Source organism: Perna viridis, chromosome 5, assembly GCF_037379345.1.
Source record: "Perna viridis isolate PV_CMFRI_1.1 ecotype Kerala chromosome 5, ASM3737934v1, whole genome shotgun sequence".
Classification (NCBI taxonomy): Eukaryota; Metazoa; Mollusca; class Bivalvia; order Mytilida; family Mytilidae; genus Perna; species Perna viridis.
In genome coordinates, this window is record NC_142449.1 from 26,317,670 (window position 1) to 26,344,827 (window position 27,158).

At 31.8% G+C, this 27,158-nt stretch overlaps 2 protein-coding genes across 10 annotated transcripts in view; both read left to right on the forward strand.

The window, feature by feature from the left end:
* Window positions 1-19,651, forward strand: part of LOC148616857 (plasmolipin-like) — a 33,603-nt gene extending 13,952 nt beyond the window's left edge. For 6 of the 7 annotated variants that reach the window (XM_088583987.1, XM_088583990.1, XM_088583988.1 and 3 more), the window contains exons 2-5: window positions 2,229-2,386; window positions 3,750-3,920; window positions 5,609-5,716; window positions 15,068-19,651. In XM_088583987.1, the coding sequence (XP_088440113.1) occupies window positions 2,267-2,386; window positions 3,750-3,920; window positions 5,609-5,716; window positions 15,068-15,226 (558 nt within the window). In that variant the 5' untranslated portion in view covers window positions 2,229-2,266 and the 3' untranslated portion in view covers window positions 15,227-19,651. Of the gene's footprint in view, window positions 1-2,228; window positions 2,387-3,749; window positions 3,921-5,328; window positions 5,437-5,608; window positions 5,717-15,067 lie in introns of all 7 variants that reach the window. The other variant, XM_088583993.1, reaches the window with a different exon arrangement.
* A 2,608-nt stretch (window positions 19,652-22,259) lies between these two features.
* On the forward strand, window positions 22,260-26,401 carry LOC148616858 (uncharacterized). 3 transcript variants are annotated; one of them, XM_088583994.1, is made up of 2 exons: window positions 22,260-22,329; window positions 25,147-26,401. In XM_088583994.1, exon 2 carries the CDS (start codon window positions 25,171-25,173, stop codon window positions 26,236-26,238), a length of 1,068 nt encoding a protein of 355 aa, XP_088440120.1. In that variant the 5' UTR covers window positions 22,260-22,329; window positions 25,147-25,170; the 3' UTR covers window positions 26,239-26,401. The 3 variants fall into 3 exon arrangements, with proteins under 3 accessions (XP_088440120.1, XP_088440123.1, XP_088440121.1); XM_088583997.1 differs by having other exon boundaries at window positions 22,324-22,347; XM_088583995.1 differs by lacking the exon at window positions 22,260-22,329 and adding an exon at window positions 22,336-22,468.
* The last annotated feature ends 757 nt before the right edge of the window (window positions 26,402-27,158 follow it).

Genomic DNA, 27,158 nt, shown 5'->3' on the forward strand with positions numbered 1-27,158 from the left:
AAGTGTATACTGTATTTACTGTTCAGGATTTATGGCTATTTTCCACTTGGAAAATTAAATTTGTTTTTGCTTCAAGGATTTTTTTAGTAAATTTAATTGATCCCCACCTTAAATGCAGTTATTGATTATAATCTATTAAACTTTGCATGATCCTTGAGTACATATGTACTAAAGATATTAAACATTAGATGTATTATTGTATTATTTATTGTATTATTTCGTAAGATTAGAAAATTGTCTTGCTCATTTCTAGAACATAATTCATAGCACCATCTTCATCTCTGTAAATAGAATGCCTTAACAGTTGTTCAGTGTAGAATACAAACACTTCATCTGCACTGCTGCTTTTAATCCCCATCATAATTCTTTTTGTCATAATAAATGCACTTCATGTCATGAGGATAATTTTTTGTCAGACAGAGAGTTATTAGCTTCAGTGTATAACATCACAAGATATTTCCATTGTTGCCAATTCATGTCAGAAATTAATGCAAGCCTTGAAGTGACTGTTTAGATGAATAGAAATTACATATCCTTCACATACATGTATATCTGCAATGTTATTTCTGGATACATGTAGTCTATATGTATGTTGTGTTATTAATGAACAGGTATACAGTAATTATAGTTGTAGATTTATCATCAGTTTTTGGAGAATGTATAGTGAAGTCTGTCAAAACTAAACAGAAGATTTGTTCAGATTAGACAGGTATTCAGTTTTCACAGGTTAGAATGTGGTGGAACTGATGTAAAAAAGAATTTAAAAGGGTGTCTTGTCTAGACAGGTTTCTGGTTTGTTCAGGGTTTGGTTAGACAAGTTTTACTGGACACACCATCAACTTTGTATATGTATATGCCCTTGCTTTCTTTTTGGTTACATTAATTTAGCTGGTGTGTACAGTGCTCTAGAATTATTTGAAATTTTCTGCTTTCCACAGGAAACTTTGGCATGAAAATGAACTTCTCATAAATTATAATACAACGGCCTTCAGTATTTCTGTAATACCTTCTTTGGACAAATTTTTACTTGTCATGGGAGTTGTAGAGTCATGATGTATTGAACCACTGAAGAAAATGTGTGAATCAGTTCTGATTTCTTTGTCAATGATAATGATCAATCTAAATTTGTTGTCATGGTAACTGAATCTTTTGATTCTCCAATAAAATATTCATGACCTAGTGCACTAAGTGTACTTAGATCTGGATCCTGTGACAGTGACAAAATCATATGATATTCCCATAAATTATTCATGCTATGATATATGATACATTGTATACCCAGATTAGAGTCCTTTGGAAAAAAATCAGGAAATCAAAAATGAAATATTTGATACACTTTAATAATAGAAAAACAAAATATTTAATTTAATAGTTAATGCATTGCCTTAGATGTTAAATATTAAATCTTAACTGTCATTACTATTTACATGCAATTGTTTTTCAGACGAAGTCCCTATATACATATGTGTGCATAAAATCTATAAACATGCATTGTACTACATGTAGTACATTGTACATGAGAACAGGACAAAAAATGAATTAAAATCACCTACAATACAACTTAAACTTTACATTGATTTGACAATTCCTGATATTATGTCTGTATTGAGATTTTTAAATCTGATTAGATAATTAAAGTTAGTTATTGTCAATTTAAATTGATTGTTTTGTATTCATGCACTTAAAAAGCAGTTTGAAATTTCTTCCTTCTTTATTTGGCTGCCCAATCTCAAAATAATATTATAGTCATGTATACTGGTAAATATTTAATGTCATATGTCTGGTACACTCTCAATTTTGGTGCATATATTGATCCTCTTGTCTGTAAGTTTGTTCATTACACTTTTGGCTTCAGGATTATTATTAAGGAACTAAACAACCAGATTTGTTCAGCTGAAACACAATTTTGAGACTATTAAAAACAGGTCAAATTTTTAAGTTATATGTTTAATCTACAGTTTAGGGGCCCATTTTCACTTCAAATGTTTTCAGACTGAATTTTTAAGTTCAATTATTATTTTGATTTTGTCAATTTTCACCAAAATGTGATTTGGATTTTTGCCATTTTAAGAAAAGTGCTGTTCATGCAAGCACCCAAGTTTCTTATCTTACAAACTTTGATTATTGCTTTTGTAAGTTATTTTTTGCAGTCACAAGACATGACAAGACATTTAAAATTAACAGTACCTGAGGAAACACTGAACTTATGATTTTCTTTAACTTTGTAGCCATTTGAGATAAGAAGCAAATTTATCCAAAGGCAAAGATGGATAGCCAGTATAATGTGGACTCCACACAACAAACCACAACTAGTTCCAGTCAGGATGTTGGACTAGACAAGATTTATATGAAATCAATAGATTCCATCTTAAAAATTGCTGAAATGGTAATTTGACTGTAGATGCAGTGACTTTTAAGGTTCATTATTACCTTTCGAAAATTGGCCTCAATTTCACCACTAATTTCTGTCTGACTACAGACAACCCTATGTATGTAGAAGAATTTTAAGGCATAGCATCCCCTACATATGAGAAAGTTGCATTCATTTTATGTAAAATTATATCAAAAACTGGCCTGACCTTTACTGTTTTAATTTTATCAATTCTGCAGAGAGGGCAAAAATGAACTAAGTTTAGATAATGTTATGAGATGTTCCCTGTGTATTAAAGGTAAACTGTATTCACATTGGCATGCTGGTTGACAGAAGGACAATAGCCACCTATACACAAAAGGTGACTTAAACTGTGTTAATGAGTGTACCATATCTAGTAAATCTCAGGTGTTCGTTTATTATTGCACTCTCTGCAGAATTGAAAAAATCAACCCTGTTTTTGATTTAATTTTACATAAACTTGATGTAAATTTTTCGTATCTAAGAGATGCCACGCCTTAATTTTTTGCTAGATGCACGAGGCCATTTTGTCAGAAAGTGATGATGAACCTTAAGGAATTATTCAAATATTCTGGACTTCGATTTTACATTTTTAATACTTGTGATAATCTATCTCCACCAGCAAGATTAATTTAGATGCAGAATATTACTTTAAGAATATCTTAAAAATGATTTCTAGTAGATTTGCTTATACATGTAATATCTTTAAAATTTTAACCTATTTCAAGTTTATATTTATTTGCCAAATCACCATAACTAGATAACTAATGTCTGTTTATATGATGAATTATGCCTCTTCCATAGAACACTTTAAAATGGTAGTTCCTGTACCTCTCTTTATCATGTGACATATGATAGAAAGAGAGTGAGGGATGGTTTGCTCAGAGTCAGAATGATAAGTAGGTGGCATGCCTTGATGTTGCTTCTTTGAGCTAGCACATGAATTACTTGGCTCAGCATGTTGGTCTAATAGAAATGAGGATTTTAACTTTATAAAATATCTGTCAATGAACATTTAACTGTGATCATTCAATTAACCTTGAGTTACGAAAATGACAAAGGCCTTACTGGGATCGTTTAAGATAGTACCGGTACAAGTTTTTATATGGTACTTTAAGTATGAGGTAGCCTCTAGTAGGACATACTCTGACTGAGTTCTTCTGTCAGGTATCTCTAAGACTGGGCTTTGCTACCTCTATCTACTAACAGACATACTAACAGAATCATGTAAGGGGCAGTCATGCAAGATCCGTAAGGATAGTCAAGACTGTAAAAACCCCCACAGAAGAATGTATCTTAGTAGTATGCATTTACATTTTACATCTTCTTAAAATAGTATTTTGGTAATATTTTTCAGGTTTTAAGTCTGATTGTATTCATCTGTGTGACATCTCACCCAGGCTACAGCTATATTGGTGGAGGATGGGTCCAGTTTGTCAGTATATCCTGTCTAATCACTGTGTTGATACTGTGGATCTTCTTCATGCTTAGGATCATTTATAAACTTCCAGGACCATGGCAGCTGATTGTAAGTTTGATCTGGGTGCCTATTAAATTGATCAAAGTTATTATACCCTACACTTTGTGGAAGGTATATAGTGATCAAGATGTCTCAGAGTCAGAATAATGTGTCTGTGTTTGATGACATACTTACCTGTGGGAGTCACTTCGCTTGTTCAGTCAATAAAAAAGAACAGCTCAGCATGTTGGACTACTAAAAAACAGGGTCTTTTCCATGAATCATGCATTCTTTTTATGAAATATTTGCCATGGGATGTTAAGCCACAATGAATCAATCCATAGTAGAGTGGTGAAACTTTGCATAAATATCATTTACCATTGGTATGTACATTATGTATGTTGCAATGAATGCCCTAATCTGTAGGTCAAATTCTAGGTTTATATATCAAAAGCCTTTACGAATGACTATCTTTTATTTGGTCTACATGTATATTCACCAGAGTTACAATTAATGTCCCTATCTGTCAAGAAACTCAAATCAGACAACACAGTCCTTAGAGAAGTTTTCATCTTCAGGTCTCCCTAACAACTTCTAATGTTTCCACTACTTTACATGTTAAAATAGTAATTTTCAAAGTTTCTCTGTAATTTCCCAGGGCAAATGATGCCTTAAAAGTTCATACCATTGTGAAGAGTGAAGAACAAGGGTTTCAAAATCACTATACTTATGGTAAAATGATTGTAGAAAGTTTTTCTTAAAATTAATTGGAATAAAAATACTGAAAATTCACAATTTGTACTTTTTCTTCTAACTGATAGCATGGAAGCAAATTACTCACACGTTAAAAATATTCATATACTTTAATTTTAAAGTACCCCTTCTCAGCTTTATTTTGGCTACTTTTGATCAACTTATACATAATTTGGATAGATATAGGTTCAGTTTGTTTTGGTACTGCATAGAGTGGTGGCCATATGACCTGAAAATGGTAATTGAGACTCCATATCCTTTAGTTTCATAAGTTATTATACCCCTAGGGATTTTTTAGATGATTTTAAATTATAAGTCTGTCTATTTGCCTGCCCATCTATCTTGTTAGTGTAAGTCCTCCTGAAGCACTGAATGGATTTTCATAATTCCTGCGAATTTCAAAGGATGATTAGGAATCATATGTAGATACACATGAATTTGCCTGCAAGGTGAGATAATCTAACATAAGGATTTTGAGATATTCACGAAAAGAGAGAAAAAAATGTTAGGTGTCATGCAAAGATGTCTGTGAAAAAAAAGATACTAGTAAGTGCTTTCAGATGCCTGCAATGGGAAATAATCAAATATCAAGACTGATATTTAAGGAGTCCATGTTGACCAAGGGGCCCAAGGGGTTATTCTTTTTGGTAGCTTGCTCACAATATGTCTTTTTTTTCTACAGGAAGTACACTTATAGATCTCAATAATCAACTTTCAATTTCAGATCCTGATATACCACATCGTATATACTTTATTTTATATTATATCGTTCCTGGTTTGTGCTATTCAAGGTGGAAAGTACCAAGAAAGTGATGGGTTAATTGCAGGAGCAGTAAGTTCTTGCGTTTCTCATCTAGGATGGATAACACATGCTATTAATTTTTTTTTTGCTTGTAATAAAGTGTTACTACAGTAATTATTTTGATTTCTATTTTCAGCTTGAACAAATAACCCATGTGGCTTATTTAGACTAATCCTAACAATAAGGTTTTATTTATTTTCAGATTATGATATACTATATAGTATATGTTGTGTTTTATCTTATTTCTTTCCTGGTTTGTGCCATACAAGCCGGGAATTGGTATCCAAATGGTGGTTTAATCGCAGGAGCTGTAAGTCTATGTAATTTTTCATATCCCTTGCAAAGTTACCAATTTTTTGCATGGGTAGTTTCACCTTTCAAGTTTGCTTACAAAGAATCAATGTTCGAGACTTTACTTTAACCTCCCCCTGCCAGTCTGCAAGCTGACTTTTTAGTTGGACAAAAGTTTTCTAGTTTAAAGATACTTTTTTTAAAGATTTTACATATTATGGAGAAAATGCTTGTCCTTTGACAATTTCTAGAAAACCAAAATATTTTAACAATATACTAGCTCTACGTTTATGATCAATTCCATAATTACCAAATCATGCAGTGCTACAGCTTGATCAAGCAGTGTGGTAAAAGTTTAGTATTTAGTACAAGTCTTTGTAATAATCAGGCAAATTGTGAAAAATTAGAAACATGCATGTCAAGAACTAAACCATCTGACAGTATACTTTCACTCCAAGGAGTCTTCTATATTTGAAATGACTACTATTTTATCTCTGCTTGACTGAATATGTTTGGAAATTTTTCTTTAGAATGTTAATAATAGAGATTTTGATAGAGTTAACTGCCCTTGGAATGTTTATTTGCAGTGCATCTCAATGAAATTATAACTGACTTCACCAAATGATATAGAAATTCCTTGATTCTGATTGTAGAAATAGTCGTATAATTCAGTTAGGCACTGACCATTTTTATACTGGGGGTATTATTTTGAAAAAAATACATGTATTTGAAATTTGAGCCAAAAACATATTTTACTATACCATGGACAGACAAAAAATTTATTCAATATTTCCCCTTTTACTTGACAATGTTGATTTTAAAATAAAATTCTTTAAATCTGGCTGCTGCAGAAAAAAAATTTCCAACTCAACATCTCAGGCCCACCCACTTCTGGAGAAGAAAATAGTCTTTTCCTTCGAGTTGTAGATTATTTCTACCTAGTTTAAACCAATGCCTGATTCTTACAGAGGCTGACACTTCAAAAAGTTATATTCAGTTTCATAAAGTCTCAAGCATTGATAGTGCATTTAAAAAGCCTTGCAAAAACCACCCTCTTGTACTTTTCTGAATATTAAGTCATAGGGCAACCTCCTATATTATTATCATTACTAAATGTGAAACAAGTTCAATAGATGAGCATTGAGAAAACTATATATTTTTTTAGAAACTTCATAAAAAATTAAGAACCGGCATATGAAAGTCTACCAGGAAATTCATATGCAGCTATTTATACGAATAGAAACAAAAATCATAACAGATGTAATCATATTTCAGAATTTATAATAGATGGACAGATAATAGATATTTTGTATGTATTTATAATACATGTACTAGGAAGTTTTCTATTCCTTAATATGCCATTATATTCATCTTTTCCTGTTAGAAATAGTGATTTCAAAACTCATTGCTACATTATTACAACTTTAAAGGTCAACTTTTTTATAAAGTTAATAAGTTACAATCTGACATACATGGCATGATAAATGTATGTAACAAGAAATACTTTAAACAGTAATTAGTGTATAAAAATGTATTTGTATTCAGATTGAACAAAACCAATTTATGTATACATGTGTTTTCTATCTATGAAAAATTTTTTCACTACTTTTTTCCATTTTGTTCAGGACTCATAAACACTGCTGGAATCAGGTGAAGACTTAGAGTTGGAAAATTTTTCAATTTAATGCAAAATTTGCACAATGAGGAGAAAATTATAGCTTTGAACTTTCCCAAATTTTTATAAATTTCTGGATATGACTTGTCATAAATATTTAATGTCGGTACTCTGTCAGAGAAATAAGTTTTAAAATTACAGCCTTAATATTTATGATTTATTAAAGAATAAAAAATAGCAATGAGTTCTGATTTTACTGTAGTTTCTTTCTTTGCTTGTAGTTGTTATATATAGAAAGTTGAAAATATTGCATGCTCTATTGTGTTTGTAGATTTTAGTTTGTAGTTTATGGTGTTCTGTATCTTATATCAGTTATAGTATGTCTTGTTCAGTCTAGCAAAGTATCTTATTCTGGAGGTTTTATCGCTGGTGGTGTAAGTAACTAACGGTTATAACTACTTAACATTCCTAATGAAATAAATTTTAATAATTCACACTGTGAAATAACTTATGTAATTTTGATCTCAGACTTTCTCCCACCAAAACGTCACACTTTGATATCAAGCCGCCAATCACAGAATTAAAAATTCATGTTGACAATATCGACAAATTATGAAGAAAATCTATAATCTAAGATAGAATAATCATTTGGTTACTGTGAATAATGATATTTAGATATTCATTCTTTCGAATAATTATATTCCTATCAATAATAACATTTACTGTTTGTTTACTAATGAATATATCTTGTAAGATTTATTCTAAACCCACCAAGTTTTCACTACGACTATAATGATAAACAATACTAAAAACTACAGACTATACTAGCTAATTAACTATCTGATCCTTTCTCTTTCTTGTGAGGAAAAGGAGTTGTGATGAAAAATAAATTTAAGTGTCAGAATAATCATTTGTCAAGAAAGGCACATGTTCATGTCAATGACACTGTTTTCATCAAAATATGATAGTACTTAATTGTAACACAATGTTGACCTCAACAATGTGATGTTCTCAATATTATACTGTTTATAACTCAGCTTTCATTTAGTATACAGTGTTCATCTAAGATACGGTCATCTCAATACTGTTTACTAATGAATATATCTTTCTTCTGTGCATGTTTTTTTTTTTTTTTAATTAAAACACATTAGCCAGAAAAGTTAGTCCATAGAATATGTACTTATTTCTCCTGCTTCCAAGCATTGGAAAATGTCATGAGCATTAGCATATTAGTACATTTGCTAACTGTCCATTTGTCTCAATCCAACTGACTACTAAGTCTCCTTTTTTGGCTCATTTCTTCGATGTAATTAACTTCAATTCTTAGGTGTTTTTCGGATACACTTTTCCTTGAATGTATAGATTCGATGAGGTCTTTATTGTCAATAACACATCTCACTTTAATACCTCCGTCTGAGCTACATTTGTTGAATACCAACTCATTATACAATGTGACTAGTGATGATACACAATCAATGCCTTCTGCCAAGGCAAGAGTTTCACTAGCAAGAGTGCTTCTTACAACCCTTCTAATTTTCTTAGATTGCCATGCTATTGGATTGATTTTATTATTTCCTCCATGGAGCATGATTACAAAACCTCCTTGTCTTCCTCCATCAGGAAGATTACCAAAAGATGCATCACTGTAAAGTAGTCAACATTTTCTCCAATATCCTGAAAATGTAAAGATACTTCTTCATTTTTAACTTTTCTCAATAGTTTGTTCACTTTCTTCAAGTCTATGCTTGTCTGTAATTTTGATGCAATAACTGCAACATCAAATGCTATATTCGGACATGTTTGTTTGGCAAGCCACAATAGTTGTCCAACTTTGGATCTGCTAATAGTTTGCTCCTTGGAAGAAAGTCTGGAGTCCTTTGGTCTTCCCCTTTCTATTGCAACAGTGTTTAAGATTTGAACATAATCTTTCTGACCTAGTACAATTTCATCATCTGTTTGACTTAAACTAAGCCCTAAATATTTGAAGGATTCTGATTCCTCCTTTCCAACTTTGAATTTATCTCGTATTTTCATCACTACACTCTGTTTAAAGTATTCAGTTCCTGCCCAAAGAAAATCATCTACATGAACAGCTTATACACCAACGACCATTTGAATCATGCCAGTGAAATACTGTGGGATCAACTTTTGACTTATTTCCCCCACATTCCAGAAAGGTTTTCTTAACCTTCTCAAACCACTTAAGTGATGCATCAGCCAACCCATAGACACATTTTTCAAGAAGCCAAACCTTTCCTATGGCGTTAGCCTCTTTTGATGGAGGCAGAAGAACTTATCTTTGCAATTTCTCCCCTTGCAAAAATGCTGTCAATGGAATTGATATGCCATTTATTTTGCACAACTATGGATAGAATAAGTCTAAGTGATTGCTTGTCACATGTTGGGGAGTTTTTCTGTATCTCATCTAAACAATCCTCCTCGAAACCTTTTGCTACCAGTCTTGCCTTCCTTTTAATGATTTCATCAGTTTGTTTTATGGTATACACCCACCTAGTTGATATGCATGCATGATTGTTTGCTCCAGGAAATTTAAAATTGACCGTTTGGTTCTTTCTCAAAACAATGTTTTGGTTATAGTGAGTATTTGAATTAGCACCTCTCCTATTGTCTCTTTGAGCCATTGTTTGATCATCTCCTTTGTCAGGTTGTGCTACAGTATCATCACTTCCTGTTGAGTATTGTCCGTCTCATAATCTGCCATATGTTTATCATTCAAAGAATTCTCATTTTCTGGTTCAGAATCATTGTCATCTTGATTATACATTTCGTGTTCCTCTTGAGCTACTGCATCATTTATATTGGGATGATGGTTTGGTTGCATATCATCATCATCATCATCATCATCATCATTGTCATATTGGTTAACATCCTTCCTCTTGTTTGGTTTGTCATTGTCATGTAGAATTCTACTTTCATGAACTCTTACATAAGTTCCTCCATACCGTACGAAGACAACAACATTATCCTGTCCAATCACTGTACCTGGCCCTTTCCACTGATTGTCTCTTAAAAAAGTATACCTTAACTCCAGTTCTTAACTTTTTCCCAGAAGGCCTGAATCTGTTTTCAAGGATCACGTCTAAATTTCTCAGGTGATTCTGATGTGATAAAAGCTTTCCTTGCTTCATGAATACCAACTAAATGTTTTCCCATTGCTCTACTGATTGTTTGTCCTTCAAGGGCTGGTGGTTTATGCAGGAGTGTTGAGGGCAAGTTTGGGTTTCTTCCAAACACAATTTGATATGGACTATATCCATACACATTTACAAGACTGTTTTTTGCATTCAAAGCCCAACTAAGTGCAGTTTCCCAAGAAAGATCAGTACTTTCTGAATTTGTTGACAGTTTCGGTTAGTGTTGCATTATGTCTCTCCACAATTCCATTTAACCATGGACTATAACCGGCCATTGTTTTGACAGACATGTTTAGATTTTCTGCCTTTCTCTCTAAATACTTGTGAATTGAACTCTCCACCGTTGTCAGTATATACTCCAACTTCAGGTACGCCATAAATGCTAACCCAAATTTGCATGAATTTATCAACTATTACGTTAGAGTCCTTTTTCCTAATGATTGTTGCTGCACTCAAACGACTGAACAAATCAATTATATGCAAATAATAGAAATTGTGATCAATTTCATGCAAATCCATAGCAACAATCTGATTGAAGTCACTTGCATGGGAAAATGCCACCACTGGTTTTGACTTGGGACCTTGAAATTTGAAGTAAATGGCATATTTTGAGCAGACATCACTCACTATTGCCTTTGTATCTGAATCAACTGAACCTGCAGTCCTTTTCACAAAAAATCGTAAGTGTGAAATTAGTCGTAAGTTATGATGTCATAGTAAATAAAAGTATTGTGACGTCATAACTTACGACTAATTTTACTCTTACAATTTTTTGTGAAAAGGGCCACTGCACTTTTCAAAAGAGAAATCAATTTTTCAGCGGATACATGTCCAAATTGCTGATGCAGTTTCAAACTAATGTCTCTTTTCTTCTTCTTGGAGTATCCTGACTCAACTGTTAACCTTTCCTCTTCATTGACCAATGAGCTTTTGTGACCAGTTTTACTTTGTCTTGTATTGATACAATAGTGTCCATTTGAAGTGAAGTGAACATCAATAGGCTTTCCAAACTTTGAAACTTTATCATTGTGAAGATCCATAACAGTTTGTGCTCTTTTTAAGAATAAACTGTTTTACTATCACTGAATTTGAAAGGTACATGACTTTCTTTGCATTTTATCTCTTTTATTCCAGGGCCAAAAGAGTCTAAAAAATTATGCTCCACGAACTGTTTTTGTGCATGCTGTATCTACAATAGCCAGTTCAAATGCTTCAGTTACAAATATTTCTTGTGCTGGTAGAGTTTCCTTTGATGATGTTAGCAAAGTGATGTTTACTGTCTCAGTGTCTAATTTACTACTTTGTTCTTCTGTTACGTTCACATTAGCTGACTTGTGAGGGCAATCCCTAACCCAGTGATATTTGGAATCATATACACTACAACGAGAAACAATACCATTGATAGTTGGATTCAACTTTTGCATATTTCTCTTTCCATATGTGTGATCAGTTCGATTTCTTGCACCAAATCTCCTTGAACTACGTCCTCTTCCATATTGATGTGCACCAATTAATACATTCTCTTCTTTTACAGTTACTATATGATCTACATCAGACTGAGACTTTGATGCAAATATTCTATTTAGTGCTGCCTTCATGGTATCTAATTTGAAATCTGAACATGGTGCTAAAGCTCACTTTGACTTAGACCTGCATTGTCTAGTGACTTAAATGCTAGTATGGCATCTGTGAGGACCATTTCATACTTCCTGCATTTGTTATATCTTTGTTCAAACTCTATTATATAGTCACTAATTTTGACACTCATTTCTCTATTAAATTTATCAAACTGAGTATAAGCTGCATATGCCTGGTCTACTTTGTCCTTTTGAAACATCTTATCTAATACAGTTATCAGTTTTTCAACTTCTTCATCAACATTAAGATCACCAGGTGATATTTCTAAGGCCACTTCCCTTGATTTGCCCTGGAGGGACAAGGCAAGAGCTAATCCTCTCTTCTTTTTGTCCACTTCTGACACCAATTGCCACATTTCCACTTCATTCTTCCACTGCTGGTATGACTTGTCTTCTGTCAAACCTGGTGGGTTTTTGTAGCTTGGACTGCTTGCCATTTCGCCGAATGGACACCAACTCTGCTGCCACTGTTTACTAATAAATATATCTTCTAAGATTTATTCTAAACCCACCAAGTTTTCACTACAATAATAAAGATAAACAATACTAAAAACTACAGACTATACTAGCTAATTAACACTGTTCATGTCATAAAACTGCTAATCTCACTGGATAATTCGTTTATAAATGATGTTTCATGAGTCCTTGATGTACGTTTTATCTGTTTTACATAGGCCGTGTTCACAATTACCTGACTTATTTAAATTGGTCCCTGTGTATTGCATTTTAAAAAAATAAGATAAAAATAACCAAAACTGTATTCTCCATCGCAGACACTTTGATGAAATAAGAGAAACATGTCAAATGGGTTTATAAGAATTGAATGTTTCATTTTTATATGTCCACAAAAAATTTGCTGTCTTGTACAGTGCCTGTAGACAATGACTTGAGTATAAGTATATGGATCTTTATGAAATTATACCACTAATAGCCATATCACAGTAGGTAGGGGGCCAGAAACAAGCATTTTCATGATATTTGGACAAAAACTTGACTATAAGTGAATGGGTTTCTTTGAAATTGTACAAAAGAAAGGCTGGTATTTTTGTAGGGGTTGTGACTTGTACAGTTTAGAAATAAAGGGGCCATAAATTAGTATTTTCATAATGATTGACCAGAGAATATCTTGACTATAATTTAAGTGAATAAATCTCTTAGATAATGTTCCACATGAGGCCATACAACAAAAAGATCGACTGGGATTTGTTTCAGGGGTTGTTACTTGAATGGCTTAGGATTGAGGGGCCAGAAATAAGCCAGAAACAAACATTTTCATGATATGTAGACAATAACTTGACTCTTAAGTGAATAGATAGATCTCTTTGAAATTATACAAGATGTCATTCCACAAAAAGAAGGCTTGGATTTTTTTTTGGGTGAATGATTTAGGAATGAGGGACCAAAAATAAGTCAAAAACAAGCACTTTCATGATATCTAGGCATTAACATAACTGTGTGAATGGTCCTCTTTGAAATTGTACCTCAAGGTGCCATAGGCTGGGATTGTTTTATGGGGTTGTGACTTGAACAGTACAGGAATAAGGGACCACGAAAGGACCAGAAACAAGCATTTGTTATGATGTCTGCACAAAAAAATTGACTATAAGTGAATGAATCTCTTTGATAATATACCACAAGATGCCATACCACATAAGAAAGATTCAGGCCTGTTTTTGGAGTTGTAGCTTGAATGACTTAGGAATGAGGGGCCAAAAATGGGACTGAAGCAAGCATTTTCATGATATCTGGACATTAACTTGACTTAAGGAGGTAGACCTAGGGTAAGGGACTTAACTCATGAAATCAGTGATATGTTTGGATCGTACACAATTTTACCTAAGCCTTATAAGCTTTCATTTGAAGCAGAATAAAATGAATCCAAGTTAATTAGATGATTACATAAGGTTGTTGTAAAATGCTGATTACAAATGTTCCAGTGATTTTTAAGAGCTGTTTCCCTTACCCTAGGTCTGCCTCCTTAAAATAAGTGAATGGAACTATGAGATATTGTACCATGATGTGTCAAACCTCCAAAGGATGGCCGGAATTAGTTTTAAGACTTGAACCATTTATGATTAAGGGGTCACTTTGATTCAGGTAAAATTCTTATTGTGTGATTTGGACTTGTATCAAGTGTAATTGGTGTGTCCATACTTGCCTAAACTGTTGAGGGTTCAACCTCTGTGGTTGAATCAACTGCGCCAGCATTCTATTTGTGTTTCATCACCGTATCAAAGTGAAGACCTGGTTTGGACATACATTGAAAGCCTACCGTATTGAATATGTGCTATGGTCAATACTTTTACATGCTGATGAGACATCAAAGATGAAACACTCCATTCTTAAACTGAACTGACATTGTATGTCCATTCAAGGGGTGTGCGATATATTAAAAAACAATTTGTGCAACTTCATGTTTCTACTTCTGTTAAAGGTAATAAATGAATTTTGAGTTAAAAGTTAATTTTTTGTTTTTGGTTTTATGTTTTAAATGTTGATAATTCTCTTTAAAGTTCATCAATTAAATTCATGCTGGACCTGTGTTGTCTTTGAAAATTTTTAATCCTTTTACAACTTTGCTGATGGCAGTATTTGGTCTTATGAAATTTTTTTTTACCTGTTTTATTCTTATTTGTTTTCCTTCTTATAGGTACAGGTTCATATAATCTAATATATTTCAGAAAGTCATTGAAAAAAAAACAATGAAAGTTGTATCTAATGCTAGGAAAAGAAATGTCAAAAAGTTAAATTGCACTCTATTGGAAATATTTTTCTACATTTTTCTACACTTTCCCCAATTACTTATATTGAATTTCAAATCATTTATGGAAAATATATCGCATGTTTACACCATTAAGACAGTTGATTTAACACCTTTAGCATGATTCTTAGGGTGAGCCTGTACTTAACTTTTGAAATTTCCGTTAAGAATGTACATAATCAGTATATTTCTCTGGTTGTAGGTCTTCTGTTTCATTATTCTACTGGTATTAGGTGCTGATACCTTTTTCCAGTTCCGAAAGTGGCAGGAGAGTGGTTCTGGACTAGGAACCAGGACAACAACAAGTGCGACTACAACCACCACAACCCACACCACCTATGAGACCCGCACTCAGTACTAATGCAGCAGCATTGAATGGATTTTAGTCGTACATTTGGTAGATGGGAATTGATGTGTTATTTTTTGGTTTATTATGCAACAAAAGTGGAAAAGATAGCGTGTTTCATCATACCTGTGTCTCATGAGAAATGTACCACATATAGTTTGATTCATACCGGTACTTTCTTTTTTTGTTTCTTTTTTTAATTCGATTTTTGTTTTTAGATTTTAGTGAGTGACCTATAATAATATGAATATGAATGAAAAATTATTGAAATTTTATAGAAGAACTATCAACCATGGTTGTTACTTCCATTGGAGGTCATACAGATTTTGACCTGTCTACTTTTCAGTGGAAGGAGGCTAATTTTCAAAAGTTTTCTGATTGCATTACTTAGTTCAAATGCTGATTATGTTATTTTTATCATTTACATATTCATTCTTATCAAATTTCAAGAGGCTTTAAACAGGTAGAATTTATACTGTATGTTTATACTGAGAACAAGTATTCATGAGGTGTAGTGTATTTGTTATTGAATTTTCTTGTACTGTTTTATTTTTGTATTAGTGAAACAAGAGTTTTAAATGTACAAAGGATAACTGACTAGAAATTGATCATTGAAATAGGATGAATAAGATGAAAAAAATGGGAATAAAATGGACAAAATAAGTCAGAATTGAAATAATTTCTCAAAAATTCCTGCTCATATCCACAGAAGAAATAAATTTAGGATTCATGTGAAATCCATGCCATTCACTATACAAAACATTGATTGATTGGATCTTTCATTTACCATTGAGTATAAGGATGGGAAGTAAGAATTACACGAGTGTGATAAAATAATTCATTTTCTTCCAGTGGATTTTGAAGACTAGTAAAAGTTATCTGAAGATCATGATTTTTTTTTTTTTATGTTTTTGCTATTTGTTTTGGGTTTTGATTTCTTCTTAAGAACTATGCTTCACAGATTTTTATTAAAAGGATCATTTAAAAAGAACAAAACATGTAGCAGTATTTTACAGAATAACATGAGATTTCCAGTGTTATAAGATTTAAAACAGGAAATTAAAAAAAGAAAATACTGGGTAAAAATTTAGATAAAGCAAATTTTAAAAAGATTACAATTTGAAACTTCTCTTGTAGTACTGTGACAATTGTATGACCCCTTTTTAATAGGCAAAAGGCAAAATTAAGAATACTTTTACTTTCCATATTTAGATAACAACATTTAAGAAGATATTATATTGTCATTTTTTAAATGTGTGTTATCTAAGTATTAGTATTTAGATCTTGTTTTGTGAGTATTTGTTTTCTTTCAAAATATTCAAGTTGGATTCATCAATTTTTATCAATACATTTAAGCATTGGTCACTTAAGTGCCATTATTTTTGTAGATTTTATTTGTTTTCTCTTGGCAAAGATTGATGTTGTTCACAGTGGATAATATAGTGTTTCTATAGTGTTAACCAACTTTTGAATCGGCCTCTTTCATGCCGTTAAAAGTTAAGTGGAATGGGTGGTTTATAATAATATACAAGAAAATTTTGTTCAGATTTTCAAGAGAAATACTACTTGTTAAACTGTTTACAGGTAACTATGGCAAGCCAAAGTGGACAAATATCAATATTTTGTAATATTAGAAAGCACTCATTTTTGTCCACTTTGGCTTGGCATAGGTAACGATCAGTTGTGGAGGAATGGTCAATTTTCAGTTTCGCTCTCCAAAAAAAAAAAAGTACTTAAACATACTGTAGAGTTGTCTTAGAGTGTGAGTATAATACTAAATGTACATTTAGCATAAGATAAAATTTGGTTCCAGTATTGTATGATGTATATGTATGTCGTAATTTACTAAAATTGGAAAAATGTAAAGTTGTATTTCTGTAACAGTGTTAGAAAATGTATTTTTATTTGAATATGAATATATTTAAGAACTATGATGATAAATACTTACAAATTACTGATTTTTTTGGTTAATGATATGAAAACACAGTGACTTAGTATCTTTTTTAACTCAGATCAAGAAAGGATGACATGTGTATGTAAATAGAATTGTTTCCAGTTCATAGTTTAAAATTAAATTATTTCTAACAAATCTGTAGTTTATACAATGCAGTTTAACAGGCTTAAATATTTTCTGTACTTAAAAAATTGCCATTTTTACATCTCGAAAATTTTTATTCACACTCACAAGCCTCACCAGTGCTGTTATATGCACAGCCTACAGTGTATACACAAATTTCACTAATAATTCTAAGAAGAGTCTGAGATCACTTTCATGAAAGCTTTGAATTATGGCTTGCATAGCATCTTTTTATGAGGAGAAATTAAAAGCCTTGTTACATGTAAGTGGTGTTAATTTTTAATATGTACTCATGTGATGTTAAAATTTGACTTTCCTGTTATTGATGGAAGCTACCTCATAAAGTTGTTCCAATGAAAATAGGGGGATATTTATTCTGTAAATTAAGTAAGGAATCAAGGTCTGAACTTGGATAATTGTTTAAATATATATTTAAACTATAACTCAAAATTTGCCTTATTTGGTGCATTGTTTAATACTTAGATACTTGAATTTGATTTGTTATGCCTTAGATTATGATTAGAAAAGATTTAGAATTCAGTTGGCTTAACTTAATTTTTTTTTTCATTTGTTCATTGCACTTTCTTTGTCACATGACTTGTATAAGTAATTTTTTGGGGGTAACTTCAACATTTTAAGAAACTCATGTTAGTTGCATAAAAGCAATATGCATGTTGCTTCTTCATGTATATTTTTATGTTTTCGTATTTAATTGAAATTGTTATAAAAAAAAAGGTTGCACCAAGAACAGGAATGTATACTTGCTGAATATAGCACCAAAACAATTGGACTAACATGGAAACGTAATCCATCAAATTGTATGATATCAGGAATAACAATTTTGATATCGGCAGGGCAGATTACTGTTTTGGTGTCTTCAAGTTATCTTCATTGTCTCACCTAGCTGCAAAATCGTAGCTCTTGATCCTTTTTTTTTATTTTGCAAAAATACAAAAAAAAATAGAGCTATTTTTCACAGCTATGTCTCACCCTATTCCCCATTATTTATTATTCACAAATTCTTGGTTCATAAAGATTGTTTACTTGTAGCTTTTCATATTTGAAATTCTTCAGTGGTCCTTTTCTGTAATTTTGAAATAAAAAAAAAAGAAGATTTTAAGGAGGTAGACCTAAGGTAAGGGAGATAATTTTATATCGGATATGTTTGGATAATATTCAATTTCACAAAAGCCTATCAAGCTTTCATTTGAAACAGAATGAAATCAATCAATGTTACTTTGATACTTATATATACAAATAAGTAGCCTTATTTGCTTCTGCTAAATATCAATCTTATTTCGTCCAACAAAAATGAGATGAATAAAAAATATACATCATCATTGCTCCAGATTATGTTATAGATTATATTACACTTATTTTTGTACTTTATATTTTATGTATGTATATTGAGCTGGTTTGTTGGGGTTTTTATTTTAACCTTAATGGTTTGTTTTTTTTTTTTGTATTTTATACACTATTTGTTAATTCTGATTTTTAATTAGGTTAGCTAGTATAGTGATAAAATGGGCAGTTTTCCTGTATATTTATTTTTACACCTTGGATCTGAAGAGCTTTCTTTCCTCACATAAATTTTATAAGTTGATTCGATACTTGAAGTTACTGAAATGCAACAATTAATTGTTATTCCCATAAATGTTTTCATAAATCTTCAAATATGATTAGATAAATGACTTTTTTCTGCTTGTGCAGATTTTGCCAATTGTACTAAATATGGATACACCATTATAATTTTTGTTCTGGTTGTGGGGTGGGAGGGGGTTATATTTAAATACTGCTTGAAAATGTGTTACATTTTTAACAGGACAGTATACTGTTCAATGATTTTTAGTTAGTATCAGTCTTATTGAAATTAGCTTCTCTAATATTTATTAGATTTCCTGCTCAGAAAAAAAAACAAAAAAACGCAAGGTCTAATTTTAGTTAAACTGAGTAAGTATGACATAATAAAGTTACTACTGGCTTCATAACAAGGCCTGAAATTGTGTGTACATTTATTAGAAAATTTATTTTTCCCCCAAAAATTTGCCCCTATACCTCACTGATTCATTTTTTTTTCTAAAACTTGGAAAGTTATAAACTTGATTGTGTTGGATAACATCATACTATCATCGTCAGTAATTCATTAGCACAACCTAATGTAGAAATGTAATAATTATTTAAATTAATTGTTGTAAACAATTTCTAGTATGTATAACTTTTGTATATCTGTTTTTATTATGGTATGTATTCCTTAATAAGTATAATAAGTACAAGTATCTGTATTTTTGTCACAGAGCAGCTCGTGTAGATTTCTGCTTGTCAAATAGATAGGTTTAATATTAATAAATAGATCTGAAAAAGTATAGTTTCTTTATTACATTTTAATGCCATTTTTTTTCTTTGGTTGATGTAAAATTTGGTGATTTTGAAGCAAAAAGGGATGAGAAAAATTTAGTTGTTTTTATACAACTTCCAAATAAATGCAGTTGTATTATGATATGATGTTGTTGGCACTTATATGTTTCGTTTTCACATGATTACTTAAGTTGTAGTAAACCGAATGTCATGAAATTTTGAAATATTGTAGTACTTGCTGCTAGAAGAAGCTATTTAAAATTGGACAAAAAACAGGGGCCAAAAGGGGTAAAATAAGTGTTTATTCAAAATTGGCATAGGAGGTTTATTATTTCTTACAATTTTGATAGATAATTCTTTTCTAATTTGTTTCTGTCCTGTCAGGGACCATACTTACATACTGTCTGCACTTGTCCCAAGTGAACAAAGTTACACTAGCTGTGGTCATTAAATGCTGCACTTGGCAAAGGTTATTTTCAAAATTTATTTTGGTGGTTGCTAAGTGGTGCACATAAATCTACTCCTTGGATACAGAAATACTTTTTTTCTTCATTTTTTGAACAGGAATAATTCCTGATAGGATTGGTCTCTCATTTACACTCCGGTTGACCTTTGTATTTTATACCTAACATTAACACCTCATAGAAAAACTTATTAAATATAAAAGTTCAACCCATTTGTAAATGGGGGGGAACAAGACCATACCCTTATGAATTATTTCTTAATTACAGTAAAATGGTCTGTAAGACTAATCAAGGGAACTAAGGTTATAGCGGTAATCAAAAGAATGTAATCCAGGGACAAAGACCAGACATGGAAAACAGACATACACAACAAAGAACATAATGTAACTAAATTCATACATACAAAGTAACAAAAGTAAATGAGCAACTCGGACTCTACTAAAAACTGGGAGCATGGACCAGATGCATCGGTAGGGTAAACGTAATTTAGGTAGATTTTCAGTTACCAGGGGAAATGAATTTAAAGTTTAGATTTGTGGGTTAGGGAGGTTTGTGATTAATTCAGTTTTTTTTTTTATATGACTGCAAAAAAAAATGTGGTCTTTTAATGTTATGGTACAGACATCATATTCATGGTTGTTGGTAGTGCTATTGGCATCATCTGGGGACAATTCCTTTCAGTGCAATAACTGTAGTTATGGTTGACCAATTTTTATGAAATTTTGATATGATTTTAGTAACTTCAAAATGTACTAATGAAGGTCCCTAATTAATTTGAACTTTGTGGCCGCTACTGTTTTAGGAGAAGGGGACAGTGATTGTTTTTCTTTTCTGATTTTAATTATTCTTTTTTGTTCCTTATTAAATTCTGATAAAGAAATTTATATAGCAGATTTTATGTGTTTTGGTTCATTTTCAAGTTCCAGGGGGTCAAAGTTGGACAATGCCCAAAAAATTCATCTTTTTTCATTTTTGGTCTGATTTTGAAAAAAAATGTTTTGTTTTTTTTCTATTGGATTTATCATAAAAATTCCTGCCTGCAATTTCTAGTAATAAGAGGTCAAAAGGGACCACACCAAAAAAAATGGACTTTTATTTGGTCTGATTTTGAAAATTTTAAATTCAATTAAAAATTTTCAAAATCAGACCAAAATAAAAATTTTGTGCAATATAGTGTCCAAACCATTTGTTGTGTACTTAATAAATTGTCAGATAAGTCCTTTTGCTTGAGTGTGTCAAAAACCAGTGTTGTGTCCAAAATTGCCCAAACTGTTTAGGCCACTGTGGTTGCATCATGCTGCACTCTACAAAGCTTTTTATTACAGCCAGGTGTTACTACATTACTGAAATGAAGGGAAATTTCACTCCTTCTGTTAACAATGTTAAGTACCAAAATCTTCAGTTTAATTTCCAAAGAGAAAAACAGCTGTAGAACAAGTTAGCAAGCAAAATAACTTAACAAAAGAAAAGACCATACTACTAGCAAATCTGTGAACTAGAAAATACAAACTTAAAGAGTTTTAGGAATATATAAAAAAAACAATACATAGATATAGTTTTTGTGACAAACTTTTAACATCTTATTCCATGATTTTGCACTTGGAGTTCCAAAGATGTGTGGACTTATTAATGAAACTTACACAATCCTTTAATAGGGGTTCTTGGTCTTGGGAGACCAATTGTCCAAATATGAAATTTTATTTGAATTCTGGTCAGGACTTTTTATTGACTACTTCACTTTATCTGTCATGAAGACAGTGAACCAAGTCATTTTGGGAGGTTTGACATGGGGATATGGTCAAAGGGACAGGAATCAGTGGTTGAAGGGGTGGGGAACAGTGGTAAAGGGACAGGAAACAGTGGTTGAAGGGGTGGGGAACAGTGGTAAAGAGGACAGGGAACAGTGATTGAAGGGGTGGGGAACAGTGGTAAAGGGACAAGGAACAGTGGTTCCATTATTACGACACTGTTTGTGAGTTACACAGGTGAACATCTGGCAGTTGTGTTGGTTTATTCTAATTTGGATAATGCATTTCTGATGCTTTATATACTAGACCATCATCTAAAATGAACTAGCAGTTGATTTATGTGATAATCCTTGAACAGTTGCAAAAGGTACGAATTTATGTTAGGCCGAATTGACCCATTTGCATTCACAATTTGAGTTGTTTAGCTCCCTGGTGTAAGGTACCCTCATTACTACCCATGCCCTTCTCTTTTTGGTGAGAATCTCTTCATGGGTTAGGCCGCTTTTGTCTGAATAGACTGACCATGTTAATGTTATTAAATGATACGTTAAACTTGTTAAATGTTTTTTTACTAGATAAAGAAACACATTTTATAAACCTTTGTTTTCTTTAGGTTAGTTTTTAAATTTAAGTTGCTAATATTGTTATCAACTTCTTGCATTCTTAATTTCTATAAATTTGCGTATGATTTGCAAAAGTTTATATTACTACTCCACATTAATCTGCTTATCAGTGCCATGTTTAATGTCATAACTTCATATTTCAGGCTTTATACGAGATCAAAATATACCTCTAAAATATCATACGCACGTTCTATGTATAATTTTTGCTTGTATGAGAATGGGAAGTTTACATTAAATGATGATATAATAGGTTAGCATTGAACATTACCCAATTTCCCATTCAGACACAGCTAGGGGCTCGTTACAATTGAATATATAGGTCATATATACATTATTAGCACCCCAATATATATATATATATATATATATATATATATATATATATATATATATATATATATATATATATATATATATATATATATATATTACCATTGCCATTTCTTTAATATGTTCCTAATCTGGTTCTCGGGTCAATATCTACTAATTTACATAAAATTACAAGTTACTCTCAAATTTTGAACACCCAAATATTGCTGAAAATTTGAGAGTAATTTGTGGAATGAAAACATTACCTGCACTTCCTTGTAACCGATTGTTTTGATCGTAAACCATTCAGGTAATCATGGTTACAAAAGAGTAATCATATCAAGGGAACCATGATTCTAGTGGAAGTCACTCATTTGTAGAGCATATGGCATTCATGTTGAAAGCAAGCCAAAACCAGTTGCATAAAATATTTGATTATTAGTGACTTTGAAGACTTCAGTCTTTGATTTTTATGAATCGTCAGAGTCTCATTAAAAGGGCTGAGTATTGAAAAAAAAATACTGATGTATACAATTGTATACAGCATATATGTTAACCTTGGAAAATTCATAAACAGGAGGTCTCCGTCTCAAAATTTTCTCAAAGTGAGAGATTTGCTGAGGTTTTGTGTTTGAACATGTTTTATGTTCAGCAACAGACCTTATTTGAACTTACACAAATGTATATAGTGGGTTTACCCCATCCTGGCGGTCAAAATATTAAGCCTCCAATAAAAATTCAAAAAAAAAAATTTATGGACATGTTTTGTTTCTACACACATACCCTGGATATACTTCTATTAAATGTCAAAAAAATATTATGATTGTAAATGCTGACAGACTCAACGAATGGATGAATGACAAGTGACATGGGCCACCATTATTGTTTTTGTTTAACCTGGTTCAGGTGCAAAGGTGAAATTCATGGTCATGTGTGCATTTAATTATCATCTGATTTTAGTGAGGAATGTCTCCTACAAAGCAGATAATCAGTACAGTTTGTTTATTTTAGGTTGAAAATCGATATTAAAATAGGAATCTTATTTTGAATTCATACACAGATTTTGTAGGGTGAACAGTAAATCACAATGGTGAATTTATATTCTGAACAATTGACCTTATATGGAATGTTGAGCTGATTTGAGTATGTTAGTAAACACCTCTTGACCTAACCTTGATGAAGTATGATCCACACTGTCAGGCCTTATTCTTCTTTCACAAAAAATGTCCAAATTTGTGATTGCACCAAAAGCAGGCTAAACCACTATATTCAATTTCAATGTGACAATTTCTTGTGACATCTCTGACAGATGACAAGCAATGTTTTCCTCCACTTGAATGATAGTAAATTAAATTATCTTCTCAGAGGATCGATAGGTTTTGACATGAATTTGTTTTTTTTTAGGATTTTAAGTTGAACATTCATTTTAGATGGTCATGTAAGAGGGAGACTGTTGAATATTGATTTTTTTTTAAGAAGTATTTCATATTTTACATTACATAAGAGTTCTTAGTAGCCTTAATATTATTTTAATTGCATAAATGTGCAACAGTTGGACTTATATTAAGAAGTCTTAATTATGTCTTTTAGTTTGGGAATTGCTATGGGAATTTACTGAGCACCTTTCTAGTATAAGACAACTCAGAAATGGATTTTTTTTCAGTTTTTCCATGATAAGTTTACACAGTAGTATTTTTTCGTTTTGTCAAACTTTATTTAGGAGACAATTGTTTAGGCCATCAATTTAATAGTGTTAATTTCAGAGAGTGAGAGAAAAAAGAACAATATGGAAGTTCCTGATTTAGGGTAGGGAGTGTAAACAGTTATATTTCCATAAATTTGTAAAAGAATGTTGCTTAATAACATGGCACAGCTCTGTAGGTCTTTTCACCTAAGTAGAGGGTTGGACAGCTAAGGAGGTAGAATATAGGGGGTTGGGAGGTGGGAGAAAATAAATGTAAAATATGTTTCAAAAGGAAGGAAAAAACTACAGTCTAATCAAAAATGTGAATTGTTGCAAATTAATTCCAAAAGATTTTTAAATGAAATATATAATTTTTCTCAAATACTGTTAATAGGAAACAGATAGTCTGGATTATCTGTCTTTTTTTTTCTATATCTTTTGAAGAATTTTTTTCAGGGTGGGTGATTGTGAGGTTGAAGGTGGTACCCCCCTTTTCTACCCCCTCATAGTAAATTTTAACCAAAATTAATTTTGAATAGCAAACCTAGTGCTCAAAGTTATATATGGCAGCAAATTGGACTTAAGGGAGATACATGTAATTTAAATGCATTAGGATAGTAATAAACTTGCATCATTGATTTGCCAACTTGAGAAAAATATGTTCTGCTTTTTCAGTTGTTTATGTTGGTAACTTAACAAATGGCTGCAGCAATCTTAAGTAACAAGGAACAGACGACTTCAATTCGAGCAAAAGCCCAGAAGGAAGGTAAGGGGAAGAATGAAAAAGGAACAAAACCCAAAGTGAAAAATGTTTTAATGCCCCTTACACAGAAATCAATACTTAAGCTAGAGCATGATGTAGAAGATAATATTTCTACTAAGTTAAAAGAATGTTTAGCTAAATTTTCTGTTCCTAAGAAAATTAGCAAAAAACAGACAGATGAAGAAAAGGAAGCCATCATAGATAGGAAAAAACTGTTACGTTCGCAGATAGTATTTGGTGTAAATAATGTTACTAAATCTTTAGAGAAGGACCTGTTACGGCTAGTATTAACATGTTCAACTGCTGATCCACCAATATTGACTAAACATCTGGTTGAATTAGCTACCACAAGAAACTGTGTTGCAATCTGTATGAACAATTTGAATGATATTTTAATGAATATAGTTAGCTTTCGATCTGTAGCTATTGGGTTTTTGAAACCAACAGAGAATATGGCAAATGATTTTGGAGACTTTGTTCAGTCTGTTAATTCTGTAGCACCAAAGTTTTGGCAAGATGGAAATGAAAGCACTGGAATTTTAGTGTCCCAAAATAAGGACCCTGACAGTGAAGTAAAGGTTCGTTCTACAACAGAAAAAGCAGAGACTTCAAATTTAGAAAACATTAAAACCGAGACTACAAATTCTGAAAAACACAAAAGTATGGAAACCATCGAAAAAGAAGATAGTGACATCTGTGATGAAAATGAGAGTAACAATTTGGAAAATTTAGCAGACTCAAAACAGGAAAGTGAACCAGAGGACTTCTCTAGATTTTATGTTTTTAAGAAAGACTTACCAGCATCATCTCTAGTTCCAGATTTCATTCCATTTATGTCAGATTCTGATGCAGAATCAGAGGAGGAAGTACATGTAGAAACAAAAAGACCCAGGCTTATTAAAGAATTGGAGGAGTATAAATCTGTCAATGTAGGGAAAATGAGACACAATGAAAACAAGAACAAATCTAAAAAGAAGAAGCTAAAGAAGAAAAGTCGAAATTAGTTGAATAAAATAATGCTGTTGTACTACATACCATATTTAATTATACTGTACAGAACCTACCATAATGGTACCTCTCCAGTTCCCCAAAGTTTGCTGTACTTGTATATTCCTGACACATTTATTCACTATCATGAAATAGAACAAAGCTTTTAAATCTGCTCCATGACCTGTTGTTAATTTAAATTTGTAAAGAAAAAGAATTATTTTAAGTGCCTTTTATCTTATATAGGAACAAAGATTGGGATTAATCATAACAGTAGATACCAACTATTTTGTCAATATGTTGGGACAAGTTTTTTTAGTTTTTTTTTTCAATTATGGACAGGAAAAAATGTCCTTCAATTTAACTAATTAGATCTTCAAAGAAAAATTTCTATCTCCCACTGTTGCTGAAAAAAATATTCTCACTCTTGCATGAAAGAAAAATTCTCTCTTTTTTGAATTTCTAGATATCTATTGATCACATGCAATAGCTTTAGACAATCAAGTATAATTGGGTTCATCTATAAAGTGTCCTTGGTAACCAGAAATTGAGGATTACAGATGTTCTTATATTCCTTTTAATGAAATTATTATTTCTCTTTTTTATCAGTTTAAAAAGTTCAATATATAATACAATTAATGAATTATCCATTTTTCCTTGAAACTGTCATAGCAAAAGGTGAAATTTATTTGGAGTTGTCTAAATACACTCTTCTCCCATTGTACCTTTTCCTGTGTACTCCCAAAATGAAACATTCTATAGATATTAATAGTTTAAAACCAATGTCTTGTGCTATGCAGATAGTCTCCCTTTGAATAATAGTTTTACCACTTTTTACCAAAATGTATTGCAAAGTAGAACTAACCCACTGAAGACATTGTTTGACGATGCTACACTTAACCTGTGTCAACAACGGTGAAAGCAGTTATAGTTGCTG